This window comes from Nymphalis io, chromosome 18 (assembly GCF_905147045.1).
Source record: "Nymphalis io chromosome 18, ilAglIoxx1.1, whole genome shotgun sequence".
Taxonomy (NCBI): Eukaryota; Metazoa; Arthropoda; class Insecta; order Lepidoptera; family Nymphalidae; genus Nymphalis; species Nymphalis io.
Genome location: NC_065905.1, coordinates 3,021,789 through 3,032,361, shown reverse-complemented (window position 1 = coordinate 3,032,361; position 10,573 = coordinate 3,021,789). Strand labels below are relative to the sequence as shown.

At 39.8% G+C, this 10,573-nt stretch overlaps 1 protein-coding gene across 1 annotated transcript; it reads right to left on the bottom strand.

Annotated features, from left to right (window-relative positions):
• Positions 1-4,221: 4,221 nt before the first annotated feature.
• Positions 4,222-5,133, bottom strand: LOC126775662 (uncharacterized). The gene has a single exon (XM_050497727.1). The coding sequence runs from the start codon at positions 5,131-5,133 to the stop codon at positions 4,222-4,224; it is 912 nt and encodes a 303-aa protein (XP_050353684.1).
• Between the last annotated feature and the right edge of the window lie 5,440 nt (positions 5,134-10,573).

Below are 10,573 nucleotides of genomic sequence, written 5' to 3'. Positions count from 1 at the left end.
TGCTAAGTAAATTTTGAAGACTATTTAAGGTAATGGTAAACAAACTAATGTATTGTAGACAACATTATATTTCACAGTTGTAACGAAATGTCAGTAACATACATTATTTTTTAAAGCAAACGTCGTTAGCGTTCCAACAAATTATGTTACTGTGTAGGCAAATAGAAGAAGAACCCACTTTATTTTATTACTAATGGATATAAAAGTAAGAAATATAATCACCACATTTAAATTTAATAAGCTATTAATTCACGATATATAGAAAAAATTAAAAACAAATACATACATGATAACTAGGCACAGTCCTTACTTCGCACGCGTGAAATTGGGGCTTTGACTTATATCTTTCAAATAATGAAATTTATGTAAATACCTAACATATTGTAGTGCTATGATAAATTCAAACACGCAGGATTAATATCCTTGAAGGCTACATAGTTTGAAATATTTCACCATTGTTTACTTTAATTTTATTTACTAGTTCAATAGGAAGCTCAGTCGGATTCTTAGTAAACATGTTTTGACCAGTGTGTCATATCAGTCGCTATACTTGGTCAATATGGCACTTTTGTAAATGTCTTGTTTTTAATTTGTTTAAATTTATATGCTCATTTTCAGGGTGAATAATGACCATTAAATTTTATTGACAAAATATTCATAGTCTGGGCGTATTAAAACTGAAGAGGATCACAGCTTAACCACCAATTAAAAACTCCGGCAGACTTTAAGAGTTATTTATTGTGACAAGTCAACAATGTTTACATTAGAGCGTACAGTAAAAATAGTTGAAATAATTAATTTATTAAAAATAAACAACAACAACAGCGCTTATATAGGCATTCCCCTCTCACGATGACCACCACGCGTGCTTGCCACTTTTGGGACCTCCTCCTAGGCGAAAACAAAAGCGATGCATGCGGCCATCTTGCTGGGGGTGTGGTCAAGCGTGTGACGTCGCTGCGAGGACAATAGATGCGCATGCGACCATATTGCCGAAGGGGCGTATCCATACGTGTGACGACATACATCAGACCACTGCAACATCACCTGATCAATGACGTAGTCGATCAGGTGATGTTTGTGCTGCGTTTAGACGCATTGTGCACTCGCCACACTACTCCCCCGCCGAGACCGTGACTACGGGCGATAGTAGTTTGGGAATCTGACCACTCTACCACTCCTGGTTTTACTGGCAGGGATGGCATCAGACTTCTCCTGAACTTTGATATTCTGGTCTGTCTGGTCCTCAGCGAGTATGTAAGCTGGTTTCAGTCTGTCTATGCTGATTCGCTGCGTTTTGCCTTGTACGTCGATGTCAAAGGTTTTCTCCTCGCGTCGCAGCACCCTGTATGGACCTGAATAAGGTGCTTGAAGGGGTTTCCGATGGGGACCCTGCCGGATAAATACGTGCGAGGTAAGCATAAGGTCTTTTGGTATGTAAAAAGTTTGATTAGAACTTGTGTGCCAAGATGATGGTTGTGGCCTTAATTTATTGACATGTGTTCGGATTCTACCAATGAATTCGGTGATGTCCTCGATGGTTGGGGGTGCTGATGAGAAGAACTGTCCAGGTAACCGCAGTGGTTCCCCGTAGACAAGTTCGGCAGTTGAAGCTTTAATGTCATCCTTGTATGCGCTGCGTATACCTAGTAATACCCAAGGTAACACTTCTACCCAGTTCGGAGTAGAATGACAGGCAATTGCGGCTTTTAATTGACGGTGTAGTCTTTCTACCATACCATTAGCTGTCGGATGATATGCCGTTGTGGTATGATGGTTGGCACCGATGAGCTTGACCAGTTCTTTGAAAGCGCCCGACTCAAACTGCCGGCCACGGTCAGTGGTGATGTGTTCGGGGCACCCGAACCGTGATATCCAACCACTGGAAAGGGCAGCAATGCAGCTTTCGGCGGTAATGTCCTGTAGTGGGTAGACTTCTGGCCACCTTGTGTAGCGGTCCACGATGGTTAGGCAGTACCTGTAACCTAAACATAAAGGTAAAGGACCTATCAAATCCAAGTGGATGTGTCGAAAACGTGAGGAAGGGCTTTCGAAGGCTTGTAGCGGAGCTTGAGTGTGTCTGGTCACTTTGCTTTGCTGACATTGTTGACACTCCTTTACCCATTGTCGACAGTCTTTGCGGATACCAGGCCAAATGTAGCGCTCTGTAACTAACTTGACCGTAGGCTTGGCTCCTGGATGGCTTAAATTGTGGAGCGAATCGAATCGAATGCTTGCGATATGAAGGTGTGATGAATGGTCGAGGATTACCTTGAGAGACATCGCAGTATACCAGAAGAGCTGGCTCTGACTCTAATCGTATTTTCTTCAACCTAAGCGCAGACCCATTTTTCAGCAGGTCCTGTAGCTCGCTGTCCGCCTCTTGTGCTTTGACCAGGGAGTGGTAATCTAAGGGTATAGAAACTGCCTCGATACGCGAAAGGGCATCTGCAACAATATTTTTTTTACCAGCTACATATCTGAAGTCTGTGGTGAATTGGCTTATAAAGTCCAAGTAGCGAAACTGGCGTGGCGAACTGTTCTCTCGGTGATTAGCAAAGACAAACGTAAGTGGTTTATGGTCCGTGATGATACAAAATGTCCGAGCTTCCACCATAAATCTGAAATGTCTAATTGCGTCATACACTGCCAATAACTCTCGGTCATATGGGCTGTACTTTTTCTGTGATGGACTTAGCTTCCTCGAAAAGAATGGTAAGGGTTGCCATTCATTGTTCTTGAACTGTTGCAGCACAGCACCTATTGCTGTATCTGAAGCGTCCGTCTGTATGGACAGTTCTGCTTGAGGATCTGGGTGGACCAAAAGCGTAGCTTCTGAAAGTTGCTTTTTAGACAGTTCGAAAGACTCTAATAGGGCAGGCGTCATGTTAATAGGCTGCGATCCCTTCGTTTTAGGCCCAACGAGGAGTTGGTTGAGCGGTGCCTGAACTTTTGCAGCATTAGGTATAAAACGGCGATAAAAATTGATCATACCTAAAAATCTTCGTAATTCTTTTAGCGTCTTGGGTACCGGGAAGTTCTGAATGGCTTCAACCTTCGATTCTAACGGCTGTATTCCTGCTGCTGACACGTTGTGGCCCAGGAACTGGACTTGCGTTTTGCCGAAAGTACATTTGTTGGTATTTATTAGAACTCCATATTCTGCTAGTCTTTGGAACAACAACTTGAGATGCTCTTGATGAAGGGTACTGCTGCTGCTGAAGACTAGAATGTCATCCAGGTACCCATAACAAAAATCTAAGCCCCGCAGTACCTCGTCCATGAATCTTTGAAAGGTCTGTGCGGCGTTACGAAGACCGAACGTCATGAACGGGAATTCGTAAAGCCCGAAAGGAGTGGCGATAGCGGTTTTCGGAATGTCGTCTTCGTATACTGGTATCTGATGATAAGCTTTAACCAGGTCTATGGTTGAAAAGACCGTACTGCCTGTCAACTGGCACGTAAAATCATGCAAGTGCCTGATAGGGTACTTATCGGGAATTGTACGGGCGTTTAGGGCTCTGTAATCGCCGCACGGTTGCCACCCGTCGTTTTTCTTCTTAGTTAAATGTAACGGTGATGACCATGGGCTGTCAGATCTTCTTGCTGTGCCACTCTGTAACATGTCATCGAACTCTTGCTTAGCAATTTTTAGTCTTTCCGGGTCTAACCGTCGCGGGCGGCTAGATACCGGTGGTCCATCGGTGGTACGGATATGGTGCACCGTAGAGTGTTTGGTGATGTGCGGCTTTCCAGCAGGACGAGTGATTTCTGGGAATTCTCTAAGCAGGCGATGATAAGATGTATCCTCTAAAGTCGTACGGACTGAGGAAATTGTTTCCGTAGAACGTTGTTTCGGGAGTGCAACAGCAAGTGTGGTAACACCGTCAACGAGGCGCTGGTTGCGACAGTCGACTAGCAGGTTGTAGTAACTTAAAAAGTCGACGCCGATGATGGGCTTTGAGACGTCTGCTACGACGAAACGCCACGTGAAAGCGCGCCTAAGTCCTAGATCCAGCGTTAAGGGGAGGAAGCCATATGTGCAAATGATAGTCCCATTTGCAGCGAACAATTCGTATCCCATTTTGTTTCTAGGTTCCCGAACAGCGGATCTTGGAAAGACACAGAGGTCTGAACCGGTGTCAACTAAATATTGCACTTTGGTCTTGCGATCCGTGATGAACAGGCGGCCCGAAATTGTAAGGCAGTCGTCTACCGCCACTACTGGCTGCCTTGAGAGTTTCCCATCTTCTTGTAGCTACACGGTTGAATACATTTGCGTGCGCGCTCGCCGAATCTATAATGGTACCAACAGTACGGGTAGTTATTTGTTTGTGAGCGGGAACGTGCGCGGGAATGTCGTCGCGATCTGTCTATGGCGAATCGTGAGCGGGATCGTGGCTGTCTTCGGTTAAGTTGCATGCTAAGTATCTCCATCTGCTTGCTCAGCTCAGCTACGGTCTGATTCAGGCTTTCGAAACTAGTACTTGGTACTCCTAGAGTGGAACTAGATGCATTGGCTACTTGCCCGGCTACTCGACCGGCTACTGGCACGGCTACTTGCTCGGACACTTGCAATGTTGCTGGAACGATTTCGTTGATACGGTCGGCAAGCTCTGCCATGTCTTCAAGGCTCATCTTCGTATGCTGCGCTGCTATACACGTCTGCAAATGCGTTGGGAGTCGACTTGACCAGATGGTACGGATAAAATCGGTTGGAACAGTTGGCCCAGCTAGGTGTTGTAGATGCCGTAAAAATTGTGTGGGCTTTCTATCACCGAGTTCCTCGTGCATTAGCAGTTGTTTTATTTTACGCTCTTGTGAAGCTGACAGCCTCCGTATTAATTCAGCTTTTAATTTGTCGTACCTGCCGGTGGAAGGTGGAGCTACGACCAGGTCCCTTATTTCCGCCGTGTGCTGTGGTTCCAGTTGCGTTAGTACGTAATAGAACTTCGTGGAGTCTTCTCGGATGCCGGACAGGGTGAATTGGCCTTCGAGCTGTGCGAACCATAATTCTGGATCATCTGGGTTGAATACAGGTACTCTCACTCCAACTCGCATCGTTTCTCCAGTGGCCGGAAGGGCGGTAACAGCTGTGGCGTCACGTGATAATGGAGCGTCCGGCATTGACATCTTGAAAGGTCTTCTTCTTCTTCGTGCTTCAAACGTCGGGGTCACCAGTGAAGAGGTTCACAGCTTAACCACCAATTAAAAACTCCGGCAGACTTTAAGAGTTATTTATTGTGACAAGTCAACAATGTTTACAGTAGAGCGTACAGTAAAAATAGTTGAAATAATTAATTTATTAAAAATAAACAACAACAACAGCGCTTATATAGGCATTCCCCTCTCACGATGACCACCACGCGTGCTTGCCACTTTTGGATCTCCTCCTAGGCGGAAACAAAAGCGATGCATGCGGCCATCTTGCTGGGGGTGTGGTCAAGCGTGTGACGTCGCTGCGAGGACAATAGATGCGCATGCGACCATATTGCCGAAGGGGCGTATCCATACGTGTGACGACATACATCAGACCACTGCAACATCACCTGATCAATGACGTAGTCGATCAGGTGATGTTTGTGCTGCGTTTAGACGCATTGTGCACTCGCCACAAAACCAAGCCTACCTAGTAGATAACAAAGTTAGCTTGAAATTGTTTAAAATTAGTATGTTATTTCGTTAATTTTAAAACTATCTGATATTTAAGTTTAAATCAATTTATCGTTTTTGATTGCGAAATAGGTAGGTAGACTGTTAAACCTTATGGTAAGTGGTTACCACCGCCCATAGATATGGGCTCTGTAAGAAAGATTTTTCATTCCCCAAAGCGCCGTCAGCCTTGGGAACTAAGATGTTATGTTACTTGTGCCTGTAGTTACACAGGTTCACTTATTCTTCAAACCGGAATATAACAATATTAAGTATTGTATTTTTAATAAAATGTGTGACGAGTGTGTGGTACCTACTGTGTTACTCAAGAATGTAAGAGTACAAGGCCCTACCACAATCTTTTACTGTAAAGTTGGTTTCTGTGAATCAATATCCGCAAATCGTGCTAATGGAAACTTTGTGGTAAAAATATAAGATACTGAAGAGGGTCGTAGCTTAACCACCAATTAAAAACTCCGACAGACTTTAAGAGTTATTTATTGTGACAAGTCAACAATGTTTACAATAATTAAAAATAAACAACAACAACAGCGCTTATATAGGCATTCCCCTCTCACGATGACCACCACGCGTGCTTGCCACTTTTGGGACCTCCTCCTAGGCGAAAACAAAAGCGATGCATGCGGCCATCTTGCTGGGGGTGTGGTCAAGCGTGTGACGTCGCTGCGAGGACAATAGATGCGCATGCGACCATATTGCCGAGGGGGTGTATCCATACGTGTGACGACATACATCAGACCACTGCAACATCACCTGATCAATGACGTAGTTGATCAGGTGATGTTTGTGCTGCGTTTAGACGCATTGTGCACTAGCCACAATACATCTGATATATTATCGGACTATATATCAAAATAATATGTAAGTAATCATAAATTCGCTTTGAAACTTTTATCAATCCGATAAACCCAATCCTACAAAATAAACATCTATATGACATATGTATGATTATGTCACTGATTAAAACAATTAATATTATGGATATCTGATTTTAAATTACAAAAAATGAAAGTGAAAAAGTATGTATTATATTCCAGTTCCAGTTATTACATTAAAGGTACCCAGCCTAAATTGATCGAATCCTGAGCTCTCCTCAGATGAATTTTTACTTGTGGTAACGTAACTGCTTATATAATGGTATAGTTGTAATTGCGTATACGTACTCACTGTAACTCCACTGACTGCCTGATTCCAATCTTTATCATTGTCTTAGAGCTCATTCAGGAATCGCACTTATTTCATTGTGGTATTAATAAAATGTTAATATAAATAGGAACTGATTTAAATCGGAGCTACTATTTAAGAAAAGCAAAAGCTTTATAACTTATAATCAAAAGAATATTTTAATAATTATTCTAAACTAGTGGGTATTTTCTCTTTACTTTCTTGGTTTTTGAGTTTTGCATATTCTAAGGCGTTGAAACAGTATTTAGTATTGTTGAGTTACGTTTTAAAGGGAGAGTGAGCCAATATAACTAAAGGTACAAGGGAAATAACATTTTAGTTTCCAATTTCCATTTATTTATTATTTAAAATAGATAGATGTCCATCTATCTATTTTAAATAATAAAATAATAATATGTTCTAAGATATAAGAAATATTAACTATTCTGTACATCGCCAATACGCCACCGACCCTTGGAACTAAAATGTTAACCCTTATACCTGTAGTTAGATTCAACCTTCAACCCCGGCCGGCCGTTTGCCGTGGTTGGTAGATACTTGGTTTTCACGCCAAAGATTGTGGGTTCGATTCCCACTCAGGACAGACATTTGTATGCATGAACAAGTGAGTGATACCTACCTAGGGTTTGCACAAAGTCCTACCACCGAGTAAAATAAAGAATATTGTATAGTCTTTTCTTTAAGATTATTACTTTATTTAATATAATTAAATTTTATTTAATTATAATTTTTAATCTTTATTAAGCAGTCACGTAGATTTTAATTGAAGCAAATTACATATTGTCTTAAGCTACGAAATAGGTAAATGGATTTTTCAAATTTTTAATTGATTAAATTGCAATAACACAATCGTATAAGTGCTTAAGATACTGATGATGGACAGAAGTAAAGACAGTCTGATGGAGAAGATGCGCCAGACGGTGAAGTTCATCGGACTGATTTCAAGGAATTTGATTCCGTCGAAAATTTTATTTCGTAGTACGTGATCTGAAAACAACGTACATTTTTATAAGTTATGTATTTGATTAACATTTATTTGAATTTAGTCTTTTAACACTAGTCATATTGAAATTAACAGGAAAAGCTGAATACACTTAGCCACAAATCGGAAAGACAAAAGTAAAGAAAGATTAATACTTACAAAATTGTATTTTTTTTAATATTACGGTGAAAACTATCAGCTACAAAAGATATCGTTTTGGCAAATTTAATGGTTTTGTCCAAATTAACACAAGCATTTACTTTCGTATTATATTTAACTTTAATTACACACTTAAATATAATGAAACTATAAACATTTTAGAATTGGATCATCATCTGTGGATTGAATCGAAAGTATGCATGCTATATTCGGCCGCAGACCGAATCTGAGAAAATTCTCAGTAGCAGGCCGCAGTTTGGAAGTTGGAAGTATGTACACTCCCGTGCCTCGGAAAGCACGTAAAGCCGTTGGTCCTGCACCTGAACTCTTTCCGGTCGTGTTGGAGTGTCGTCCCATCGGATTATGAGAGTTAGGGAATAGATAGTGCACCTGTGTTTGCACACACACTTGTACACTATAATATCTCCTGCGTAGTTGGCTAATCTCTCTTGAGATTGGCGGCCGTGGCCGAAATCGGTCTAGATGATATTGTAGTTATCGGTGCGTGGTTAGTACTTGGTACGTAAACAACAAAAAAAACAACGAACAGTCTACAGTTTATTGTTCGCACTTACAGCACAGTCAAAGTCTACATAAACAGATAACAGTAGTGAGAGTAAGTGAAGCGTAAGCGGGTGAGAGCGTAAAAAATAATAATCAAAGTAGTGCGCGTCGATGTCGAGATCTGACTGATCTTCCCCCCGCGCCTCGTGCCGCCGATCGCTAGCTGTCGGATAGGAGGACAGCGGTGGCGAATGAGCGAGGCGCGCGGTCGTATGATCGCTTTATTATTTATCTACTACAAATATAATTGTACTTTGTTTGTTGAAATATATTTTTATTTGATTTATTTATTTTATTATTAATTCCTTTGAATTTTATTTATAATTGGCGGTACGCCACAACATTATTATTATTATACGTATGAATTATTATGAAAAGCTTAGCAAAAGCAATGAAGATGATGAATTTTCGCAACCACATCGTTAATAGGTTATAATTTTATATTATAGGCTTTAATAATTTGAATTTAGTAACAAAATTTATTCTATTAAGTTGCTGAAATACATAGTATTGACATTTTAAAACTAAGATTAAAATAACAACTGCTTACGGAGCAATACATAATAGCTTATATAAATATCAATACGAACTAAAAGAAGATCCAACTTTATACGTATACTTTTTATAGATAAGGACGGAAATACAGTTACGTCAATAATGGTGTAATACCCATACAACATTATTAACGTAACTGTACTCCTACTATACTCTAATATACTCCTACTTGTAAACCTAACACTTTTAAATGCTTCTTTCCGTGTTGCTTTTAGTCCCAGGTAATACCCATGAGTTTAATTGGGTGTCTCGGTGTTTTAGGGCGTACTAAGCACCGGCTAGTCACACATACAGCCCCCCTTTATGACGGGGAAACACGTAAAAGCGTTTTCCAACGAAAAAAAAAAAAACAAAAAAAGCAATCTTTAAATATCTTTTAAACAATTATCCAATACTACTTTCAAGCCACCTTTAACTTATATACGATATGACGTGCTTATTAATACCGGCAAATCCTTGCTGGTTATAAAAAGTTTCAAGTTTGCAATCGGGTATATTGTATAATAAGCATTTATTTAAAAACAATTCTCAATGATTAATCATCTCTTATCTTTTTATCCGTGCGAAGCCGTGGTAGGAAGTTAGTGAAATAAAAACCATCTTACTATTACAAATCCTGTATCGTCCGGTCAAATTAGATTTTATCTTATCAGCTTCGGCGCTACATAATTCTCCAAACACAGCCGGAAGACATGGCAGAATAATATTAAGTAATGTTGTAATAGCAATTATGCAGTTCATCTATAAATGAAATAATCAGTTTTTTTTTCATAATTTGATCGATTTAAAAATAAATCTGATGTGTGCATTTGTATTTTCTGAAATTCATTGTTGTTTGTTATGGTTCATATCAATTGTAGTTCATCGCAATTTATCAACTCTACAGTTAAACACTAAATATCGTGTAACTCAACAAATTTTTTTAATAGACGTGAAGGATAAATCTCAAATACTTACTTGGGATATTATATTCTTTCGACTTACAACGTCAACAGTACTAAGTAAAGCAATAAAGCAAGTCGGTAGGGCAATCAGCATCTACAAAAAATATAAAAACTATTTGCAATATAAAATATAAAAACTATTTGGTATTCTTTAAAATACAATTTTAAAAACGTTAAATATACTTATTTGAGATTACAACCAGTCTTGATATACCTACCAAAAATTTCGGTGCATAGCCAATATTCTTGATCGTTTGCGACAATCTCTTATAAATTAGCAAATATTCAACCAATTTCATGGTTAACAAATTAACTTGCCTTTCGCTGACAATATTTGAAGTACTTGAAAATTTATCCATTACTATTCTAAGAGATTTGACACGAACCCACAATATTTCAAACATCAAGATCCTGGTTATATGGTTCAGATGTAATGCTAATATCATTATCGAATCAGTTGCAACTAATGGCATATCAGTGAAATTGCTATTCATTCTCAATATCATCACAA

Excerpts from the sequence above, each read along its gene's own strand:
- LOC126775662 (XM_050497727.1), bottom strand. The coding sequence starts at position 5,133 with ATGTCAATGCCGGACGCTCCATTATCACGTGACGCCACAGCTGTTACC.